Source organism: Perna viridis, chromosome 11, assembly GCF_037379345.1.
Source record: "Perna viridis isolate PV_CMFRI_1.1 ecotype Kerala chromosome 11, ASM3737934v1, whole genome shotgun sequence".
NCBI classification, from domain to species: Eukaryota; Metazoa; Mollusca; class Bivalvia; order Mytilida; family Mytilidae; genus Perna; species Perna viridis.
The window spans coordinates 23,053,936-23,078,518 of NC_142455.1; the positions used below are offsets into that span (position 1 = coordinate 23,053,936).

Below are 24,583 nucleotides of genomic sequence, written 5' to 3' on the forward strand. Positions count from 1 at the left end.
TAGAAAAAAAATATACGTGGTATCTTTTTTTAATTTAATAATTAAAATAGTACAAGTTAAGATAATGTTAATTCAGGCTAAGATGAGGTATACTAAATCTATCAACGCCTGCACAACTAAATAAATAGGCTAGGTTCCTTTATTGGTAAAAGTCATTGGCACCGAGGGCAAGGGACTCTAAAATATTACTTGCGTATGCAAAAAACGTATTTACTTTTTTGCTTTATTAAATTCTACATGTTTGTCTCTTTTTTTTTTATGGGAATCAAGTTAAGGTTTGAATTTATTTATATTTATACAAATTGAACGATGCATTGGAAAGGAGTTTTTAAAATTCCATTTTTCATCTGTTAATTTAAAAACCTATGTTTTTCCTATTTCAAACAATTCTCTTTAATCAAGATCTATTGGGAAAAGGGTAGGGTACACCCTAATGCGAATCAATGTAAAAGCACAATACATACATGTTGTGCATGTCATTACTATTAACAGGTGCCCGCTGGCGAAATGATTTTTTTTTTAATTTGGTGGCACAGTTTCGTGTGTTGTCATGTATAACTTTTAAGAGTTGTTGCTGGTACTTCATGAATATTGTGATAAATTCTGGATTATAAGAAATCTTTATTTTGACACTTCAACACGTGGACCGGATGTTTACAGTTCAGTTGTCATGAAAGGGCAGACAACTTAAGACAACAAACATTTTTCTTTGTTTACAAAACGGCGGTTTTATTGAAATATAATACATTTTAGAAACGATTTGGTGGAAATATGTATAGTTAAATCGAGTTAAAGTGGGAAAATATTGTTGAAATAAAATAAAATTTACGTTTATTTCGTTTTCACTGAGTGCATTAGATGTCCTCTCATCCAATCCTTGTCCGTTATTTAAATCACGTGACACACGACACACATTCTTTAGTACAGTGAGATGTTACTGTTCAACGCTAGTGGTAAAATGTAAAATTTGAGCATTTTCGTAACTTTTGCATGGTGAAATTTAAGAATACATCAAGGCAATTGATTTGTTAACTATTGAACGCAAATTTCATTCAAAAATGTCTTCACAAAGTTCACAAAGGGGTAGGCTAAATCTATCACCCTCTGCAATGCCGTCGTCCATGATCGGACCGATGAAAGCTGTGCAGCCGTTTTCTCTGAAAGGAAGTCCAACACGGAAGAGTCCTGTTTGTTCACCAACACCTAATGCAATAAGTCATCGAAATTCGCCTGAAAGAAAGTCTCCTATTTCGCCTAGTTTTAAAGGTAAGAATGGAGGTCATGCCGGTGGTAAGAGTAGCGTCCGAAAAATTGGAACTGTGCCAAAACAGAATTAACCGCATTAACCATCCATTCCAAAACTTCAGCAGTATTAAATTATTCATATATGCGCATTATCCTTTGTTATATCAATGCAAATAACAATGACCTTTCCATAGAATTAGGATAAATGTATAGTGTGGTAAGTGTGCACAATCTCAGGCTCAGGGCTTGTATACATGTACATGTTTATATAATGGTCAGAGAGTAGATCTTGCTGTTTTCAAGACAGAAGCATTGATTTATTTTATACCTCAATGAAAATCATTGCACATGGATGATAGGTTAATTTTTTACAAAAAAATATCAGCAGTCTGTTGGATGTTTCTTTCATTAAATTGTTTCACAGGAGAGGACAATAAATCAGTTGGCAAGAATTACTTGCTGGTGAGATCTTCTCCTTGGTCAGTATCTCTGTTAGTGGAACCATTCAAATGCATGGAGATTAGTAATTAACACATCAATGGGTTCGATATTCAAAGCAGATTTTTTTTCATGTAAAAATACTGATCAAATATGATAAATATCTAGTTCTACACAATAAAAATGTTAAGAAAAGCACAATGCTGGTGATGATAGGTGGGCTTGCAAAATTTGGTTCCAAAGGATTGTATCTTGTATTAAATTCTTTTGAGATTAAGGGTAGGAGCTTGTTCTTTGAAATTTAGATGTCCAGGACTGGACTATGCCCCCCTTGCCCTTCATTTCAGTGGGACATTTTCAGTTTCAATGGACCATTCTTAAAAAACGTGACCAAATTTGGGATAGCAGCTATGGTCAGGTAGATGATGTATCTGTGGGAAACCATTTTTAGCTCACCTGGCCGAAGGTGGTCAAAATTTGGTGAAAATCTGTTGACCCATGTTGGAGTTATTGCCCTTTTTGGACGTTTTTTGCTGTTTTTAATGTTATTATTTTAAAAAATCTTCTCCTCAGAAACTACTGTACAGAATTCGAAGAAAGTTGGTATTTTTGTTTTAAAGGGCATTCTTAACGAAATGACCATTTGGATTTTTGATCTGTTATAAAGCATGGCCGCAGTTACTAAAAATTGAACATTGGGGTCAGACAGCAGATTTTTGCATATGTCTCCAAAACTGTTAGATTTAACCAAAATCTAACTGGTGTAAAATTATTCAGCATGAAGAGATCTATCTGTGGTCAAATTTTGGTGAAAATTTGTTGACTCATGTTGGAGTTATTGCCCTTTTTGGATGTTTTTTTTTCTGTTCATGATGTTATTACTTTAAAACATCTTCTCCTCAGAAACTGCTCTATAGAATTCAATGAAGGTTGACATTTTTGTTTTTTATAAGGTATCCTTAACGAAATGACAGATTTTTGATTGCTGAAAAAACATGGCTGCCGTTTCTAAAAATAGAACAATGGGGTCAGACAGCAGATTTTTGCATACATCTCCAAATCTGTTAGGTTTAGCCAATAGCTTTCAATTGCTGAAATGATCCTTATTATAAGGCTTACAAATGTGTCCAATGAATCAAATGGAGTCAAAATTGTCTGACAACTCCTTGTTAGAGTTATTGCCCTTAAAAGCAAAAATGTAACCATGTGAGCGATTCAGGCTCCTGGGAGCCTCTTGTTTTTTTTCCAACTTTCCATTCTGGCTAGTGGAATATTGATCTTGTAGCCAAATAGAAATTCAACTAGCCAAATTCATTTGTTTTTGAATTTATCAAAAATTTCTCTATATTCAAATATTCCCTCCCATTGAAGTTTTTCATGTAATTTACAGTAACAAAATAAGTACTCCATTTCTGAACTCGTATTTTAAAATAAAATTATATTTCAACAGATTCATCATCATGAAACAAGGAAATGTTTATTATTTGCTTCTTGTTCATTTTTATTTTGACAATAAACAACTAATTTGCAAGGTAACAAATCTTAAATTAGGCAAAAAAAATTTGTCTGTTTCAGGTTTCCCGACTGACCCTAATTTTTTTTCCCGACCCTAATACATTTTTTCTCCAAAATTAACAAAATTGGTAATTTCCGGTATAATACGGATCATTTCCAGTAAAACCGAAAGTACGTTTAAAACCAGGTCACAATAGCGTTTGAATAGTAGACTGATTTATATCACGTAAATGTAAGCGTATTACTTATGATGAGCACAATGGAAGCCACGAGTATTGTGGTACTAAAATATAATTAATGCTGTCACCAAGAAAGCAAATCTCTTGTGTCGGTGCTTCCGAATAGATTGATTGAATAATTAGATTTTTCTTGTGCAGCTGCAATTACAACTTGAACAGATCATATTCAAGAGCCTTTTATCCCCCCGTCTTTGTTCAGTGCCAGATTGATAGTTTTTAACTACTAAACATTAAAAGCCTTAAGGAGGTTTAAATTTTGAAGTCCAAAACACAAAACCAGACCGAATTATCAGACATAGAAGACACATAGGACACTATGAAGAAACACATATTACAATCAGCAACATGAACTTGCATTAGTTCTAGAGTGAACTCAGCTGCTCAAGACAGGGTAGCGTTTCTGCTTGTTGCCACTTATTTTACGGTACCAGACATACATTTGTAAACCTATAACATACAGGTCAGACATTCTTCATACTCAAGGTTTAATAAAACATGAATGAAACATTTTGATAACACTTTATTCATATAAATATGCATTTTTCACTTTGTCTTTCAAAAAATACATCAATGAACAGAGACATTTTTGACTTTTTAAAATATATTTGCAGGTAACATTTTAAAATACAAAAAAATAACTGTGTGGTAATAAAAGACATGATTAATAGGCGTGTATGTTAAAAATTAAACTAACATGATGCTATTTTACAAATATATGCTCAACTTTAGTCGAGAAATGCCTACCTACGTACCCTATTTTTGGGAGGAATATAACCCTAAACAGACTTTTTTTTGGCCTTACCAAGATAATTTCGTTTGAATACTAATATGAGATCGGGACTGTCACGTAGGTTTTGACACATCCTGTTATCTGGAAATTAAAATGGCAGATCGTAAATGATGCTTTACAAGTCAATAAAATTGTGCATACATGTATCATGCCAAAATTCACTTGACATATTCAAGATAAAACTCTTAAGATTTAGGGAACAAATTGAGGAGTAAGCTAATGAGAACTCACTGGCAAGCAATGGTTTCCCACACTGTATATTGAAGACCAAATGTAGCATAAATGAACTTTAATTCACACTGCAGATCATTTGTTCATTAAGAGATGAAATGTTTGTTTTACAGTATTGTATATTGTATCATACTTGTATTCAATCCATTTTTAACAAATTGGCACATCTGATCACTTTCTTTATCTATTCTTTTATACTAAAATTTTAGTGCTTTATCATAGTCCACAGATCCCAATAGTTTGATCCTAATTAGTTATTCACAACGTGATATAAATCAGTCTCCTAGTTACAATTACATGTAGATGTTTACCATTAATCTTAGAAATGTCTTGGCTCCACCATCGTCAGTATTTTCAATGGAGGGGGGGTCTGCACCAACATTTTCAGATACATGTTCAGCTGCCAAGCCAGTTTCTCCAGTTTCTACAACAATTTCACTTTGATTCTGGTTGCCATCATCATGTTTTTTAGCCAGGTGAGCTATTGCCATCACTTGGCATCTGTTGTCGTTAACAATTATACAAAACTCTTCTCCCCTGAAACTACTGGACTAATTAGAACCAAACTTGGTATGAATGTTCCTTTGGGTATCCTGCATAGAACTGATGTGGGGATTTTTGATTCGTCGAAATACATGGCCACCGTTACTAAAAATAGAACATAGGGGACAGACAGTACTTTTTCGCATATATCACCTAAGCCATTAGGTTTAGCTAAATTCTGACATGGGGGTTAAAATGTTTAGCATGATGAGATCTATCTCTGGTCAAATTTTGGTTTTAATCCGATTAGCCATGTTGGAGTTTTTACCCTTTTTCAACAATTTTTACTATTTTTAATGTTTTTTCTTTCAAAAATCATCTCCTCTTGCACTACTTGACTTATTGAAACCAAACTTGGTATGAATATTACTTTGGGTATACTGCATGGAACTGATGTGGGGATTTTTGATTCGTCGAAAAACATGTCCGCCGTTACTAAAAGTAGAACATAGGGGCCAGACATTACTTTTTTACATATACATGTATCTCCAGAACCGTTCTCATTATCCAAATTCTTTCAATAGCTGAAATGATCCATATTATTAGGACTACAAAAGTCTTCAGACTCCTTGTAAGAGTTATTGCCTTGGAAAGGCGAAAAATGACCTTTTTTTTTTAAATAGTTTTCAGTCAATATCTTAAAAACTATGATAGATTAAATGAAACTTTCAATTGTTGAAACAATCTTGTGATAAGTCCTATCAAAGACTTCTTGAGTTAAATTTGTTGGAGAACTTCTTGTTAAATATTTTGCATTTGAAAGGCAAAATTCAACAAGGTGAGCGATTCAGGCTCCTGGGAGCCTCTTATTCTTTAGGCTTTTAGATGGATAACTTTTGTTTTGGGTTTAGCTTAAAAATTTCTTTGGTTGCATTTTCTATTTCTAATGGGACCACCATTCTACACTTTTCTGATATTAATGAGCTACTTACATGTACTTGTATAATTCTTTAAAATTATGATGTAAATTTTTCATTCTTTCAACATGTAATTTTTTAAAAATTATGATGTTTATTGTTCTTTGTTTCAACAAATCACGACAAGTAGTGTTTCATTCCGCAGTCCTGAAATCCCTTTGAAAACATGGCGATCAGAACACCCACCTGTAGTTAATAAAACTCTAGTTAAAAGATATGTTCATGTCTTTTTTAACAGTCAGAAGTAGCGGACAACACTCCACCATCAATGATTGAAAGTTATGCACATTAGTCACTTGATGCACCATATTAAGAGGAAATGCAAACTACTGAGATTTAAATTTGTTGAATTACTTGCTCATTCATATCACAAAACAGCTTCTCTGTAAAATGTAATTGTTCCAGTCCAATGAGATTTAAATTCAGCATCACAATGTTTACATTGTCAAATTGACCAAGAGGATTTTCTGTTGTTTGTTATTTGATCAAAACTACAAATGTATGATATACATGTGCATGTATCACCTAATTTTGCATTGAAAATTCTAAGAAAGGCTTTTGTTCCTACCAAAACATTGTTATTTTCAAGCTCATGAATGAGGTATTAGTTTATTACATGTTCATTTTTTGTTAACACAGAAATTGAAAAACTACATATTGATAAACTTGTCTCAATGCTAGCTACAAATGGATTTTCTGTAATGAAGTGTACTTAAGATGTCTACTTTACTTTGTATACCAATATTTTTCAATAGGGAAAACAGACTTACTTCAGAGGTTTTTTTAAGACAAAAAATTTAATGGTCAGTCAGGCTAAAATGTCAGACTGAAAGGACCAAAAGTTTTCTATCAGGAATTTTTTAATCATAAATTAGTATACCTAGGTCCCTCATTCTGGGGAAAAAAATCTTTTAAAATTGGTGTAAATCATCAAATTCATTACAATTTTTTTGTACATATTGTAGTTGAGAAACCTCGTGCAGTTAGAAGTAGTGGAAGTCCATCTTTAAGAAGGGCAGGATCTTTAGAAGCCATCTATAACTCATATTTGAGTGGAAAATGGCCGAGTCATGAAGTTTTCTCTCATTGTATGGTAGATAAGACAACACAGGTTTGTGCATTTATTTGAAATTTTAAAGCTACAAGAAAATGTACATTACATAGATGAATAGTAAGCAATTTTGCACATTGTATTTTTAGGTTGCCTTCTACAAGTACCAAAATGTTTAAATAGAAATATCCAGAAAAAAAGACAAGACGTACAGAAGTATAATGTACTTACTAGAGGTTGTTTCTAGGATATAGTTAAATATTTACATACTGAATAACCACACTTTTAAAGTTGAGATAGAAAATCAGTGTTATAGGATTTTAAAGAAAGTGAACATTTCCATGGGAAAACTCCCAGGTGAAGATTTACATTACAGTCTGCATTCTGAACTAAACAAATTCTTTCAGAAATTCAAGTTTTCCACTGGGCAATAGGAAAATGTAGCATAAAAATACAATCATCCCACACCAAAATTATACTTGCCTCTGGTATAGTTCAATCCTAGAACACTGGTTCAAAAATAGCTCTGTGTTTGGTAGAGTGAGATGTAATGTTCTGTCAAGATTTTAAAACTTTTATTATTCTGTTTGGCAGCCTAATGTCATTGGACATTGCCAATATTTTGTGGAATTTATCATGCAATAAAAGCAATGGAAAAGTAGTAACATTTCCAATTATATATTGACCACAAAAAGATCCATTGACACACTGTGAAACATTCTCATTTACCATTTTAATTTCATACGTCGTTTATCATGTGTTTGCATATTTGCAGTTATTTTAATGCACGATATGATTGTATGTTACAACGCATGAAAGACACATTCGTTTATTTTTGTGTACATTCATTGTTTCCATTATTTAACTGTCATTTTTGTATTTTTTTGCCATTCTTATTTTTTCATTTTATTTTATTCTATTTTCTCTTTTTAGCTCGCCTGGCCAAAGGCCAAGTGAGCTATTGCCATCACTTGGCGTCCGTCGTCGTCGTTAACAATTATACAATACTCTTCTCCTCTGAAACTGCTCGACTAATTAGAACCAAACTTGGTATGAATGTTCCTTGGGATATCCTGCATAGAACTGATATGGGGATTTTTGATTCGTGAAAAAACATGACCGCCATTACTAAAAATAGAACATAGGGGTCAGACAGTAGTTTTTTGCATATATCTTTTAAACGGTTAGGTTTAACTAAATTCTCACAGAGTATAAGTGTTCAGCATGATGTTATCTATCTCTGGTCAAATTTTGGTTTTAATCCGTTAAGCCATGTTGGAGTAATTGCCCTTTTTCAACGATTTTTGCTATTTTTAATGTTATTTCTTACAAAAATCTTCTCCTCTGACACTACTTGACCAATTTAAACCAAACTTGTTATGAATGTTCCTTGGCGTATCCTGCATAGAATTGATGTGGGGGTTTTTGATTCGTTGAAAAACATGGCCACCTTTACTAAAAATAGAACATAGGGGTCAGACAGCAGATTTTTGCATATATCTCCAAAACCATTAGGTTTAGCTAAAGTTTGACACAGGTAAAAGTGTTTAGCATGATGAGATCTATTTCTTGTCAAATTTTGGTTTTAATCTATATAACTGCAGTAGTGATAGTGTAAAAGTGAAAAATATGCAGGACTTTTAGTTTATAGTACATGTAAAACAGCTGACAAATATTTTCATTGGTTTAAACAGGTTGCTAGATTGCTAGATTTGTATTCTGGTTGTTAGTTGTGAATCACTGACCTGGGTGTGAAATTCACCCAGCATGGTGAAGTCAATCTTATTTAACTAAATGCAAAGGTGGTCTTTCCCTTTAAAATGAACTCCTTGTTATGCCTTATTAAGTATTATGATATTGCAATTATACAAACATTGTAAGTTAGATGGAATCTGGGTAATAAACACTGACTATGTTGGTGTAACACTGGGTTTCACTCGGGTGGGATTTAAGTGTTAGAGAACCATTCCACTCTGCTTTATGGTATACCAGTGCATAGTTATCCTTACAGTCACCTTTACAAGAATTGTATGATGCCAAGACTGATAAGGTTTTGTTCTTTAGAAAATAACTTGTCTGTATAAACAGCTTATTACTGGCAATAGTCTTAATCATTCCTGATGGTAATATGTATGTTACTTGTACACCTTTAATGCTGTCTTTTTTTTTGTAGACACCAGATGACTGGGAACTGCAGAGTCAGCAGAAATCAAGAAAGAAGAAGAAAAGCCACGGCAGGTCTGCTTCTTTTGGACAGGGAGACCATGCAGCCAGTGCTAAAACAATTCATGTAATTATTAAACATATTTTGTGTACAGTCAATCAGTGTTCTTCCAAGAAAAATGGGGTGAATTTCACTTATATATCTAAATTTATGGGTGAATTTCTGAAAAGGTGGGAGAATTTTTTTCAGGTCAGTAAAACTCATCAATAGTTCACTTAATACCCGTATTTACATGCACTTGCCTAGGAATTTAATGGTTTTTTGTGCATGTTCATGTCACATTGGTTTATGTTTGTGAATTGTGCATTTGTCAGTGTCTTATCAGAATTTAAAGGTGATGATTTTATCATAATTACCTGTAGAGCTGCTTTAAGACAGGACACACTGAAGGAGCACCACATGCTCGTTATGTTTAAATGGAAAAGCCCAAAACCGGAAGTTATTGCTAACGCTTGAAAATATGATATGCCCCAAAAACTTTGTGTACCTGAACTACTGATGAATTATTTGGCATGAAAATTACGCATACAGGCAGATTTTATGAGTGATTTAAAAAATTATGGGTCAAATACGCAAATATGCGACCTTCCCGCAGCAGTGCTCAGTACCCTAGCCGGGGTCTAGGGCGCTCTGCCCACAGAGCAACTGGGTTGCGTGTCCCAGGTGGTGGAATGGGGTAACCCTGGCATGTTACAGGCTGGGGTCATCAGGCCTTAATACAGGAAACCTGACTGCAAACCACAGTGGTGTACCGTGTTGGGAAAGATGCCATGTTCCTTGCACATTAAAGAACCCTTTTGTGGTATTCTCCCGGAGTAGGAACGGTAGGGCTCCGCGACAGAAGGCTTAATTGCCTGACCCTACCCACCTCTCCATATTTCCAGTGGCAATCAAAATTTGTCGTCCCCATTATCCATGTGTCCCATCCCATTTTTCATATCATCATCGTTTCATGTTCATTTTATCATCCATTTCATGTTCATCGCCTGAATATAACTGAAATATTGCTGCTTGGGCGTTAAACCTCAACAATCAATCATATAAAACACTTTGGCTTTCAAAAGACAGTAAAAGACTGTTTTATTACCCAAAAGTGTTAATTACCAAATTCAAAAGATGTTCTTATTTTGTTTTCTCAATCACCAAGTCTACAAATTGGCTGATATTGAAATGTACTATATTTCATCTCTTTACCTGTCTTGGAATTTTTGTTCATTGCTTTATTTTTCTGAATATATTTACAGTATTATTAAAACATGTACCTATTACATTGTAACAATCCCTGTAGCAATTATGCTAATATACAATCTGTAGAATGTTTTTGTGTTTATTAGGACTTTTCACCAATCATTGTTAAACATGATGTCCTAATTTTGATAAAAGATTTTTACCATTGTTTTTGCAGTATATCAAGCACAGACTTCAGAAAACTAAAGAAGGCAGTAGACAGAATGGAAAACATAGTCCTGTTCCAGGAAATCATCAAGCATTATCATCTACAGCTCCTGCTGCTCTGCAGGGCTTGAGGGCATCTAAACCACAGGGCATTCCAAGTCACATTCCTAAATCCAGCAATCTCTCACGATATCAGAGAAACAGTGTTGAGGGTCTAAACACAGTAAGTCCAGAATTTAGCATAGAAAACTCCAAAGTTGTTCAAGTTAGAATGAAGAGTTTAAAGTACATATTTTATTATATAAATTAAGTATTAGTCAAATTCTTACCTAGTATGGACAATCCACTTTATAGACTAATTAAGGAGGTAGACTTAAGATAAGGGACACAACTCTGACAAATCATTGGAATATGAGGCTCTTTATATCAATTTCATGTAAGCATCAAAGTAATTTGGATTTAATTACATTCTGTTTCAAATGGACTGATACTTAAGCTTGTAATGTTGACAGTAGATTTTGTTACCTCAAAAAAATATTTTCTTTTTCCAGGAGATAGAAAAACTTGTCCTTAACAGTAGAGAAGAAGACCTGGATAGGGTATGCTCTCCAGATACATTGATTTCGATACTGGTAGGCAAATCATCATCACGAGTCCATCATTAAACAACTTTATCATGTGTTTACAGATTACAATATTAACCAAGAATTATGTTTAGAAATGATTTAAGTGGAAATTCTTTTTTTCTTCCTAAAATTTTGAATGATAACTTATGGTTAGGTAAATGCTTTTCATTGACAGATTCAAATTCAAAAACAATTTCTTTCTAAGCAAATGTCAGTGTTATGGAAAGTTTTCAAGTAAAGTTTTATCCTGTCTTCAAACTATTTTTTTTCACCTGCATCACCCAATGGTGAAAGCAAGTCTGGTAGCCACTCAAATCCATTAATTAGCCTGTTTGTTCCATCCTTCACACCCGGAGTTCCCTACTTTTTAATAATATGTAATTCAAAAAGTATTATTTTAACTTTGCACAGTATTTATGTACATATTAAAGATGTGCATCTACCATTTTGAAGGAAATTAATATTTTTTTCCAATGTTTTTAGCTTGTTGTATAATTTAGACAATTTTTTATCTTTTTATGTTATAGACAGTATGTACTTCGTGTAATCTTTAACTCAAAAAGGAAATCATTTGAACCAATACTATTCAAACTTTGTACATAGTTTATGTACATATTGAAGGTGTGCATCTACCATCATGGAGAAATTTGATTCATTTTTATCTACATTTTTAGCATGTTGAACTAAACCATTCTTCTTAATGCTATTATCAGTACATTACTTTAGAAAATTAGTAATTCACACTGTATTTTTTAAATTGCTTAGTGTTTTTGTACATAATGAAGATACTTACGTGCAGACTAGTATTTGAAGGTGAGATAGGTCATATGCATTGGTCAGGTTACTATATGTTTGAAAAAAGTGCACAAGTCTTAAGTGAATTTAAGTTGACAGTATTCTGTTAATGCATTATGTGCACAGTATTTCTAGTTTAAAATTTATATGAAATCGTAAGTTAATATAATTCAACAAATCACTGAAAACAGAAAATAATATGTTCATTGAGTCCTCATGTAATCTGTGAACACAAATGATAGTTGTTATCATCCTTTAGTAGACATGTGGTGAAGGTTTGTTTCAACTAAGCACATCTGTTTTCCATTAATTTGTACAATCTTCAGTTGAGCATCTACATACAGATACTGGTTACAAATCATTTTAGTTGTTTATGCAGACTAAACCACAATAGCTGTTATCTACCTTAGTTAGCTGTGTTATACAAATTTAGTTTAGACCATACTTTATTAATATCATCCACATATACACTTTGGTTATTTTCGTTTATACAGTCTTACATACCAATTGGTGTAGGTAGTTATCTATTAACTGAGTGGTCTTTTGTGAATGATGCATGTATAGTAGTCCATTACCCTTTTCTGTAACAGATTTCTTAACTTTTATTTGAGGGAATGCTTAGTTCATTTTGGTAAATTGCTTTTATATGATGATTTGTTCTATGTTTCTCCTTTTCAGTTTCCTCACTTATTTACTACCGTTGTATGATAAATGGTTATGTTGGGGTACATGTAGCATGCAATATGTTCTTTTACACATAATTGAAAGCTATTATGAAAAATAATTACAGAATAATAAAAAAATATTAAAAAATTCACCAAGGCTTAAAAACAATAACATTTTTCCTATTTTGTATATATAATTGTCTCCCCCCCACACACACTCTGGTGGGGTGAAATTGTTTTGCCCTGATTGTATGTCACACTTTGTAAGCACTGTGTGGATATATTCTGGCAAATTATATTTGAAGTGTTTCTTATTGCTCTTTGTTTGAAGTTAAACTTAATTTTGACTGGACCTAGAATAGGTAATTGATTTTTAAATCTTCAAATGTTCCTTCTGAAAATTAGGAGCTTAGGCTCTTTAATCCATTCTTATTTCTAACAAAGTATTGATGAATAAGGTTCAGATGTTTATCTTTGACATTGTTTAGGTTTTCTATAGTTCTTTATTTAGATCTGTACTTTTGAGAAATTTACACTCTAACCTTCCACTAAAATCAACCAAATTAAACCAAATCAAGAACGATAACTCCTGCAAAGTGCTAATTTCATGTACAATCTCTATGAATTATATCTGGAAATCATAACAACCAAATGACAAACTAAGACTGGTAATATGGATTATTAACTATTCCTGAACAAGAAATAAAAGTGGATTTGGTTGGTTTATGCTGTGAATGAATCACCTCCTGTTTGATTTTTATAATGACTGCTACTAAGTTTTTAATTTGGGTGTTGCCCTATTTATATAGATCGTACAAGAAATTAGCATTTTGCAAGGGTTATTGTTCCAGATTTTGTTCGATTTGGTTGCTTTTAGTGGGAGATGAATGTATGATTTTATCAAAAGTTCAGATCTGAATATGGGAAGGACAACTATTATTTAAAAACATAGCTAATGTAGATTGAAAAAGCATTATTTGTTTGGTGGGTTTTTCTTTATCATGAATTTATTTAGTATGGACAGTGTCTGAATTTTATATGGACTGGTACTTAATGAATATTTTACTTTGTGGAAGCCAAGGTTGTTTTGAATTGTAATAAAATAACTTTTTAGAGCTTTTCTCAGTGAATTTCTTAAGTTCTAAAGGTCTTTTTTCCAATTTGATACTGTAATAATCTTTGTACTTGAATAGATTTTTTTTTTGTCATTTAGTCTGTAAATTTCTGAACTGTAAAGAAGCAAACTTAAATGAAAATTATTTTGTTGTATTGTGAACCAACAATGATTTCATATGATATTTAATGTGACAAGAAGTTACACTCCTTGAGACGTTTAGGTTTCCCGCACGCACGATACCCAAATGCATGATCATGCGTTTAAAAAAAACACTCCTATGGTGTGTTTAAACGAACGCTCATATCATGCGTTGATGAAAAAATAATAATATTGACATATAATGAAGACAGAAATAAATAAAAAATAAAATTAATGAAATTATGTAAAATAATAATGGCAAAAAATATAAAAATATCAGTTAAATCAAGGAAATAATCGAAGTACAAAATTAAACGAACGCTTCTATCCTGCATTTAAACGAACGCAAAACGATGTGTAAACACAGGATAAACGATGCATGAATGCTAAAATGGGAAACATAAATATCTGAAGGAGTGTATGTTAAAACAACGTATGGACATGTTCGCAGTAGTTCCATAATTTGCAAAGCAATTCACGTAAGGATATTTTGTTACTGGGAGTAGATAACACTCAAGTTTCTGACACTCGGTAACACACACTGATTTTGATTGATGTATGTAAAAAGTCTTCTAATAGAAAAAGGATAACTAAAGAGAATCATCAATTTTCACAATAAAGCAATACTCATAGGCGCTAAGCTTTTGAAGATTGTAATAGACCAGTTGTAGTAACTAGTACACTATGTACAGGCAATATAATACATCTAAGTAAAAAAAGGATAAATGGATTTTCGGCTGGTGAACTAGAATAATGTTCAGTGTGAAGACTTGAATGTTATCTTTCCTGCAATAATTTTTTAGGTTGTGAAACTTATTTCATCATTAATTTGCTGAACCTTTTTTAAATAGGTCTGTTTCAAGATGCTAGAGGTCAAAGGAGATGAGAAGACATGTAATTTTTTTCTATGTGGATAGATTATTGTTAATTTTACTATTATTTACTTTTAGTCTCAGTTCACATATGACATCCCTGATGGACACAAAGCCCCTTGTCCTGATGTTGTCAACCGAGGAAGTAGCACAAGAAGCATTGATACACAAACTCCAGGAAATCTCAGCGACAACAGCTCTGGTAGTCGATCTCATTCCGTCAGTCCAGCCATACCCATAATTCCAGGTCACATGGATTCATCCCGTCCATCCAGTGAATCGTCTCCAAGACGTCCCTCACTTGAATCTTCTCCAAGACGTCCATCAAGTGATTACTCACCCAGAGAAATGGAGAAGGGTAATTTGATTGATTTGAATCATATTATTTTCATTTAATGACTTCATGTTTATGTATTATTTGGATATGTTGAATGACCCACTTTTTGAGAATCATTGAAATATGCAAGAACTGTGTGTCTGATTTCAGTTGATGGATGTGAATCTCCTGACAGTTTACAGAAAAAGATCTCTAGTCCGGGACCAAACAACTCTTATCTGTTTGTAAGAGAGCCTCCAGATGGCTGTGAGAAAGTCAAGGTCATTGATGAAGACACGTAAGTTGATGGAGAGTGGATTTTACATTATGTTTTATACAATACAGTGAAATATGTAAAAAATAATGTACATGTTAAATGGATAGATCAGTAACATGTACAAACATGTGAATATAGATGATGTGAAATACGTCAGATGCTTATTATGATATAATACAACAATGAACATCTGTTGTTAAAATAGCTTTAAAAATATAACTCTTGCAGCCCTTGTTAGTAGAACTTGGTGTAAAAAATTGCTCTGGGCTGAGTCTATTTAACAGCTGAATCAGATGGCTGTTTCAGGCTTGTAATTTTTTTTAAAAATTGTGAGGGTCGAAGAATCATAAATATTTCATCGGATGTTTTGAAATTGATGTCATAAAAAGAAACAATGTCAGAGTTGCAGAGTCCCATACATTCTAGGACCGTGGATCCAGAAACGGTAAAAAATGCTGGTCATTGACGGACAAATTTTGTAAATAACCATCGACAATTTTCCAATATCAGACATAAAAAAATTGTCAACTCTTATAAATTACAGTCTGTGTGGTTTTATTAGTGTATAAACATCTTGTCCACCAGTCTCCGAATTGTTTATTGGAAATTAATTGACAGGTGTGTGTCAGTTTAAGCTGAAGTACAGCCACCTGTGACTGTAATTTACCTGTAACTGATTAGTTGATCTCATAATTGAATTAATGGTACGCGTGGAGCCCCATTGTGTATATGAATTAATTGAAGTGACTCAGAGAATCTTCATACATTTATTAGTTGATTAATGAAGAAAAAAGATTGACAAATCCACCATTTTCCCGCTGATCTTTCAGAGGTAATGAAAGCACACAGAATTGAAACTACGAATCAGTCGTAGTTTGTAATTATTAATTCGTCGATTGAATCGTTTTAACACAGAAGTCAACAGATCATTTAAATCAATATACAAAATGTGTTCGTGAGTTTCTTTCATAAATAATCAACATTTTTTCATCACTCGGAAGTTTACGGCTGTTATGTGATGAAAAAGTCCGAGAGATACAATGTTTTGTTTACATATTAGAACGTCCACGTGTAGTCAAAACCGAACTCGTTCACTCGCTCTGATATTTTGTAAAAGTCAGAGTATGTGATGAAATAACACACTTTCCAATATTTATCTGAAAATAACTATATGCAAACGTTTTTTTAAGTTTATTTTTGATCTGAGCATGCAAAATACTGACAAAAACGTCTGCTGAAGTTTGATAAAATGTCCGGCATGGGCTCTCAAAATTTTTGGACCCTTGTGTAGGACATTAGTAATATTATATACAAATATTTCATTTCTTTTACAGAAAAACACACCCAACAATTAAGGAGCCATTGCTATATTGCCCCATTAAGCCTTCACAGTTTATTCTAAAGCCGAGTGTTGATTCAGCATTTTGTCCGTTACGCAAACTATATACACCAGAAGTGATCAAGTCTCAGGGTACGCAGAGCACACAAACCTCTACCTCCGTTACACAGTGAAAAGTGCTCAAGTCGTGGTGGACAGACAGCTTTACCTTCATAGCAAGCACTATTTAAAATGGAATAGAGTTGATACTAGGAACATATTTGCATATTATAACAGAATTACAAATACTTTTTTTTCATTTCTGTACTATTAAAAAGTTGTGTGGCTCATTATCAAGTGATAATCAGAGATGTAGAGGAGTTTTTCAGTCATTTTGTGAGAACTTGAAATTCAGAATGCATTTATGTTCTTAGTCGTTTGTAAACATTATGTACAATTCATAATTTGAGAAGCGTATTTGGAGTGTACAAATTTTTAAAGTTTACAATTCTCTTCCTAGTGCATGCTTTTAAGGAATAGCTCTGACTCAATGGGCTCTATTTAATGATGTAATTTAAATTAAATTATTTATTCCATTTATATTACTTTTGGACTTTAAAGAGTGACTATACCACAAAATTAACATGTTTTGAAGAAAAGACTGATATAGTTACATGGTTTTATGTGTTTTAACATGTTCACACATTTCAGGTTTTTTTTGGAGTTAAATGACAAAGTGCTACATACGTACTATTTTCTGGTTAAATTGATCATTCCATCTTGTTTAAATTGATGTTGATAATTGTTTGCTCCTCATAATAGCTGGACCTTCTTGCTTTAATATGGATTAGAGGGATGTGAGTCACTAGAAGTAAAAGTTGTATTATATGAAAACTTCAGCTCCAGGCCCTGTCATTTATATTGAACAATTAGGGTATTCATAACACATGTATTATTGCAAGTAACATTAGCATTTCACAAATTTTTTTATGTGAGTTTGTTTTCATATTGCAATAATTTAGTCTATTTTCTGTTGACATTTCGTCCCCATTTTGATGTTGTTAGAGTAGATTTTATTTAGTGATACTTATATAAATGCAATTTTCGAGTAGATGATTTCACTACATGCCTGTATTTATGTATTTCAATGTATTATAGCTTTCAATACTAAAGCAAGTAATCATGAAATCAGAAAGTTGGTTTTAATTTATTTTTTGTCACCAACTTTTTCGCTCTGTTACCGTCCAATATGTGTCCTTAATGTAAACTACATGTACTTTTTATTTGTGGATATGTGAAAAAAGACATAATGAAGTAGGTGAAAAGTACAATACAGTCGAACTTCACTCGCTCGAACTTGGATGACTCGAACACCCGGGATTTCTCGAACACAATTCAAAGTACCAAAATTTTCTCCTATATAATCAATATAAATAACCTTGGATTTCTCGAACTTCGATATCTCGAACACTTGAACTGACTAGTCAGTCCATTCGGTAATAAATCTTAGAGAATATCCCTCACTAACTCGAACTCGTCAGCAATTTTGTCAGCTTGGGTAATAAAAGGTGTGAAAAACTGAAACCCTATCATTAATCAGTGTCATTTTAGTTAATTACAGGTAAAATTTAAGTCATCACTAATTAGGTAGTTTTGATCTTTAACATAACATTAATTGAAGTTCAAGAATGTTCCGAAGTCGGCATGATAAAAGCATGAAAGAAAATCGGATGAAAACAAATTATTGACCAAGGAACTCGAACTCTGAACGTTTTTAAAAGCGAACACAGCATTTTTAATGTCCACAAATCAACATAATCTTCCGCAAGCGAACGAAAAGGATCCACGAACTAACACAACTACGTAGGAAGCAGGCAATTTCTAACGGTAAAGTAGAACTCGGACCAGCACCGAAAAAAATCTGGAAATATACGAACTCCCGATAACTCGAACACATTTGAATGGTCCCTTGGAGTTCGAGCTACCGAGGTTTGACTGTATTAAAAATTCATTGGAATTTTGAAGATTCCTTTTTTACTATGTGTACTGTCATATTTAGTTCTTTAAATACTGTAAATCCTAAAAAAAACTAACAAATATATACATGTTAAAAAAACTGGTTTCTGTGAGACTTCGACATACTTTTCAGTTTTGTTTCTTTTAAGTTATATTTCAATCAAAAGATGGTTTCCTAAATTCCATACTCATGATGCTGTTAGGTTTAGTCTGCTAAAAAGAATTGAATTATAATAGGAGTTTGGTACATGAAAATGTAATAATCTATTGATATATGATGTTGTTTTGGTAATTCTTTTGTTTCATACGTACAACTGATAAAAAATACATATCAGAACTTGATACATGGGAACTGTACAAGCATTATCTAAAGGTCATGATATTAAGCTTCTTTATTGGAATTAGAGTGTAAACTATATATTTTGTGTTGATGATTTAATGTTATGTTTTTTTTCTGTATGGTTTTTAAATTAACTTATAAATATATTTGCTAAGACTGGTGGTTTATTTCTACTGGGAAATGTTATGATGAAAACAATAACCTTAGAATGAGCCCCTTAATATAATTTAAGCTAGGTATATGCATTAGATTTTTGTCTGACAAGTGTAACTATTATACAGTTACATTTATGTTTTTTTTTCTTTTAATCTCTTCAGATTACAATTCCTGCCATTTAGTAGTAGTACAATCATATTCAGGGATCATGCTTGCTCACTTATGAGTCTAACTAGGGCACTAGAATCTCACAGATATAAGGATACAATGATGTGAATTGTATATCTGATTCCATTAAAAAAACTATTTGCATTTTTGGAGGAAATAAAACTTTCTGATGGGAACCTCCTGATATTTCATTTAAAAAATCAACAGTCTCCCACTTACAAGTGTCAAAGTGGGAGACGTAATTTACCCATCTATTTGAATTTTCGATATATCATAGTAAATAACTTAAATTCTTGTCAAAGCAAATTTATTTCAAACCTGTGATTAAGGTCATTACTATCATTGTAATGATAGGGAAACATTGTGTGATATCTTTCAGGGGAAGGGATGTCCTGATAAATTGTTATTATGAAATTAGATTTTAGTTCAAATAAGGTCTGTTAATTCATCTGCTTTGAGACAATTTGGGAGGGAGATCTGTTTAGAATTATGATGGTTAAGACTTTTGAATTATTGTAAACGAAATCTCTGAAAGTACTTATAGATTTTATTTGGCTGTTTATTACATATTGAATGGACTTGAGACCGTAGTTTAAGGAAGTAAAAACACGTAAAACTCTATACCGAGGACCAAATTCATGAAATTTATGTTATGTGATTCTTAAATTCTGCTACTTTTTTCTTAGTTGTGTTGTGTCATCAAGTGTAACATTTCACATCATTGTTTTCTTTATCACTTTAGTTTGTGTTCAGTATTGTATATTTCACTAGTCTCTTTCAGTTTCCATCCATTTTTCCAGACTCTTTTGTATATGTATATACATTAACTTATTTTTTTTAGTTAATACTAAATATATCCATGCAGTAACATATAAAGTGTATAATTTTGTATTCTTTGGCCATTGGTTTATTTTTCCTGGTTTTCCTTTGGTTATGTACAATATGTTGAGTGAGTTCATAAATATCGGACAGAGAATCTGATTTTAGCATCATGTAGTTTGAGATCAAATAAGAGAACAAAATGTTTCAAAATTGTCTACTAACATGACACCTATGGCTATCAGAATTGGTATTAGTTAAGTGTTGTAATTTAATTTCCATTGGGGGGCATATTAATATATTTTATAGGCTATTTGTAGAAAGTATTTTATGGTATTATTTTGTCACTGTTAAACAAGTGCTAAAATTAAAATGAATAGGATACTGCAAAGATACTATGGGAAATAGGAAAGGAAGGATCATTTCACCACCGCATGCTCTAATGTTGTCACACAATTCATTTTATCCCACCTAAAAGCCTTATTTGTATTGTTGACACTTTAACGTTCAAGGCTCTGGAATTTCACCACAGGCGAATGAAATGGCCAAGGAAGAGTATAAAGGTTGATTTCTACTATTGGAATGCTAATTTTCTTGGAAGGGCAAGACATTTCAGAAATTCAAGAGCTCTGATGTTTATTAATTCGATGAAAAATGGAATTTTTGTTATGTCAGATCATTTTGTTAAAAATTATTCTAAATTATGTCAAGAACTTCCTGATTACTGTTTGGTAGTTCAGACTAAGGACTATAGAAATTTGTCTATATCAGTCATGAAAAAAGATTATTGGGCATTGTTCATAGTAGACACAAGTCACAATTTGTCTATTATTTCAACATTTTCAATTGCATTTTACATTAAAGTAAAGATCATATACCATGACTATATGATACTTATTCGTTGAAGAATTTGGACCTTAATGGACTACTGCTTTGGTTATTACATGTATACTATGTATATTTCCCATGGTATTTCATGGCTTGGTAGTGCTATGCATATATAGCTGCCTTTATATTTGTGTACAAATTCCATGGTTTTTTTATACTTTGTCAGATTTAAAAAAAACTTGTGTAACAAAAGCTTGTGATTTTGAACTAATACAAATGTTTTTGTCAGACAGAGTGACTATTTTTACACACACTTCTTTATATCATTAACATGGTGCTTATCAGAGAATATTTGAATGCAAAAACATTTTATATAAATCGGACATTATTTTGTCCTTCTGACAAATATTTATATACAAAATTGCATTAAGCCGGTATGTATTTGAAAATTGCAGAATTCAATATATTCCGAAGACATGTTTGGTACCCTTAAAGGTTTGATATGGTCAGAATTTTTTTATAATCTTCTTATATGAAATTAATGAATAATATATACATTTACAATTCTGCATTTTTGAAAAAAAATGAACACTAAATAATTCTCAAACATGGGTATATATAGTTGTATTCCTCTGTATTATTTAAAAAATGAAATGATGGAAGCACCATGTTGATAATAAAAAGACCAAAATGTGTCAACTATTTATTTTGTTATAGATTTGTTAAGACTAAAGTGTACATAGTTCTGTTGTATATTTTGTTTGATGAGAAATAAATTGTTATCTTTTCTATGAAGTTTGTTGTGTTCTAAGCTGCATTGCAAATCAAATAAAGAAAAACTGATAATTATTAAACAAACTGCTGTATAAAGGAGCAGATTGATATGACTAAAGAAGTCAAACCCTGATTATCACGGGAAAATACATATGCTACATTAATATCTTTTTAAGTTAAGTGATGAACTTGGCATGATTATCCACCAGCACTAGAAGATGTGTCACACATGAAAAAAAAAACCAGAAATTAAAAAAACAGAATTCATTTATAACTGCAAAATTTTGTGGTTGAATGTTCTCACCTGTTTGGTGTATGGACAATGACTTGAGTGAAAGGACAGATCTGTACGAAACTATGAAACAATACAAGTTGCCATGCCACAAAAGGGAGGCTTGTTATTGTCATTGTTAGTAGACATTAGTGTCCTGATTATAACTTTAGAAGGTGAATGGTTCCTTGAAATTGTGCCACAAGATGCCATACCACCAAAAGGAACACTGGGACCAATTTAAGAGTGTGATTTAAATAAGTTATTTGGCTAGAAACAAGAATTTCCCAACATCAGGACAATAACTTGAATAAAAAAAAAATAGACTGGCTGACTAAATTTTAGTATTCAACATGGTAAAATCATCAATGTCCTTCACCTTGGCTTAGTTTTAGTTTTGCTTATATCGCTATTTACTGACCTGTGACATGAAAATATAGGTATCACCAGAGGATAACATTATTGTTTAATGGAAGACAACAAATTTAATACTGCATACAAGCAGCCTGACCATAAGATTTCCGAAAAAAAAAAAGAAAAAAATACATTTAAATTTTAATACTAAAGAGATTAAATTTAGGGTAAAAGAATAGTAATATCATTAGTCATTGTTTCAACTCTACTATATTATCACGATTATGCATGCCACTGCATGTACAAAAAATATATACTGTTAGGTATAAGCAAGAAGGGCTATAGATGTTGATATACAGCTACCAAAAATTGCTGTAAGAGTACAATAGTGTATTTCATACATTTATACTGTAATCTTTCTATTTGAGCAACCAAAACACATTGACTGCATATATTTATTGGTGATATACAGTCAATGACTCCGAAGCAGCAGCGACTTCTATGATTTGGCTAAGTGTGACATACAACATTTTAAAGTTTGCATCACAACGTCGCTGCTGTTTAAGAGTTGGATTCAGTCAATGATAGTATATAAGACATTCAGTGTTTGTAGCAGCTGAGTCTTCAAATTTGAGGTCAATATAGCTTCTGCATATGCCTAAGTACTGGTACTTCATATGCTTTGAACACAAAGCTGGCATATACACTTCCGTATACAAGATATTTCAAAATTGAGATTAAAATTCACAAATAGTTTATTTTTGAGTTGTAACTTAGAAGATTCAATTAGCTAAATACATGAGTTTTTTGGTAACATCTTGGTTAGAAAGGAAGTACCGATAACAATTAAAACAAGAAAACTGTGATAATGCTCACTAACTTGATACCCCCACTCCCCCATTTGAAAACATGCACCTTTTGACCTTCATGTTGATTTTGGATCCAAATCTGAAATAGGAGGTGCACAATGGAAATATAAAATAAAGATTCTGTAAAAGTTTCATTCAATTCCATTCAGCGGCATTGGGGGAGTAATAGATAAGAAATGCCCCCGCTTTGTGTAACGGAAGGAAGGATGGATGGACATCCCTGTAACTATATATCCCCCAATTTGCAAAATGTGTGGGGGGGGGAGTTAAAAATATGGCAATAATGGAACATTAAGTGATACCTTGCCACATAATGGTGAAAAAAGGGGAATGAGAAAATATTCCAAATGACCAACTTGGAAACTGCACATTTTGGATTTTGATGAAAATTTACAGTGAATTTACAGTGACCTTCAAACTTTTTTAACTGGAATAAGTAAATACCAGTTTTGTTAAATAAATTCATCTAATTAATAACAATGGAGCTTAAACTCTGTAGTCTTTCAAATAGATACATTAACTGAAGCAGTTAAACTGTTGTATAATTTTACATCACATGGAAGAATTTACCTGTTCGGAGTTTCAGTAGGTGACCATTGGAGTGTGATAGAATAAAAAACCACCTCTCAGCGTTCAAATAACAATATTCTGTTTTCCCAATAGTTTATGGAAGAGAATTGTGTTACCTGCAGCACTTCACTCATGTGAAGTGTGGGGAGTTCTCTAAAAGTATATGTTAAATGTAATCATTTTGAGGAAAATAAGTCATTACAAACTCTGGATAAATTAATATGACCATCCTGTAACAATTTTGTAATGTTTATTTTCGTGTAATAAAAAAAGTGCTTAGTGTTTTTATTTCACATTTAAGCTCATGTACATTTCCAAAGTCTTTTTTTTGTATTTCAGTATATTTGATGAGAAGTTAGTCCAAAGCTTTGTGTAGTTTTATTATGAATATGTCCAAGAGTGATAAAAAATAATACAAAAATGATACAGCTTTAATCATTCATCAGAAAGTCAATGTTATTCCACTTTTATCCCAAAGTTTTGAGGATCTCAAGCTTTTTCATCTGAAGCTGCCAACCACCCTGACTTTTCATGTAGGTAAAAATCTCCTACCTTATAGGAAAAATCTACTTTCAGCTGTTTAACTGCTTGAATGGAGGTGTCTACTTAAATTACCACAGAAATTAAGCTCCATTGTTACTAATTCGATAGAGGAGTTTACTTAGCAAAACTGATATTTACCTTGGGGTATTCCAGTTCAACAAGG

General features: G+C 32.4%; 1 protein-coding gene across 2 annotated transcripts; it reads left to right on the forward strand.

Annotated features, from left to right (window-relative positions):
• The first annotated feature begins 884 nt into the window (after positions 1–884).
• LOC148603408 (protein FAM117B-like) lies at positions 885–21,830 on the forward strand. 2 transcript variants are annotated; one of them, XM_088553661.1, is made up of 8 exons: positions 885–1,266; positions 6,884–7,029; positions 9,143–9,259; positions 10,599–10,811; positions 11,140–11,220; positions 14,880–15,159; positions 15,289–15,415; positions 16,729–21,830. In XM_088553661.1, the coding sequence occupies exons 1-8, from the start codon at positions 1,059–1,061 to the stop codon at positions 16,904–16,906; spliced, it is 1,350 nt and encodes a 449-aa protein (XP_088409787.1). In that variant the 5' UTR covers positions 885–1,058; the 3' UTR covers positions 16,907–21,830. The 2 variants fall into 2 exon arrangements, with proteins under 2 accessions (XP_088409787.1, XP_088409788.1); XM_088553662.1 differs by having other exon boundaries at positions 886–1,266; positions 11,140–11,187.
• Positions 21,831–24,583: the final 2,753 nt, after the last annotated feature.

Coding starts and splice junctions, on each gene's coding strand:
- LOC148603408 (XM_088553661.1), top strand. CDS start 1,059: ATGTCTTCACAAAGTTCACAAAGGGGTAGGCTAAATCTATCACCCTCT. Junction 7,030..9,142: donor TGGTAGATAAGACAACACAG/GTTTGTGCATTT, acceptor TTTTTTTTGTAG/ACACCAGATGACTGGGAACT. Junction 15,416..16,728: donor AAGGTCATTGATGAAGACAC/GTAAGTTGATGG, acceptor TTTCTTTTACAG/AAAAACACACCCAACAATTA.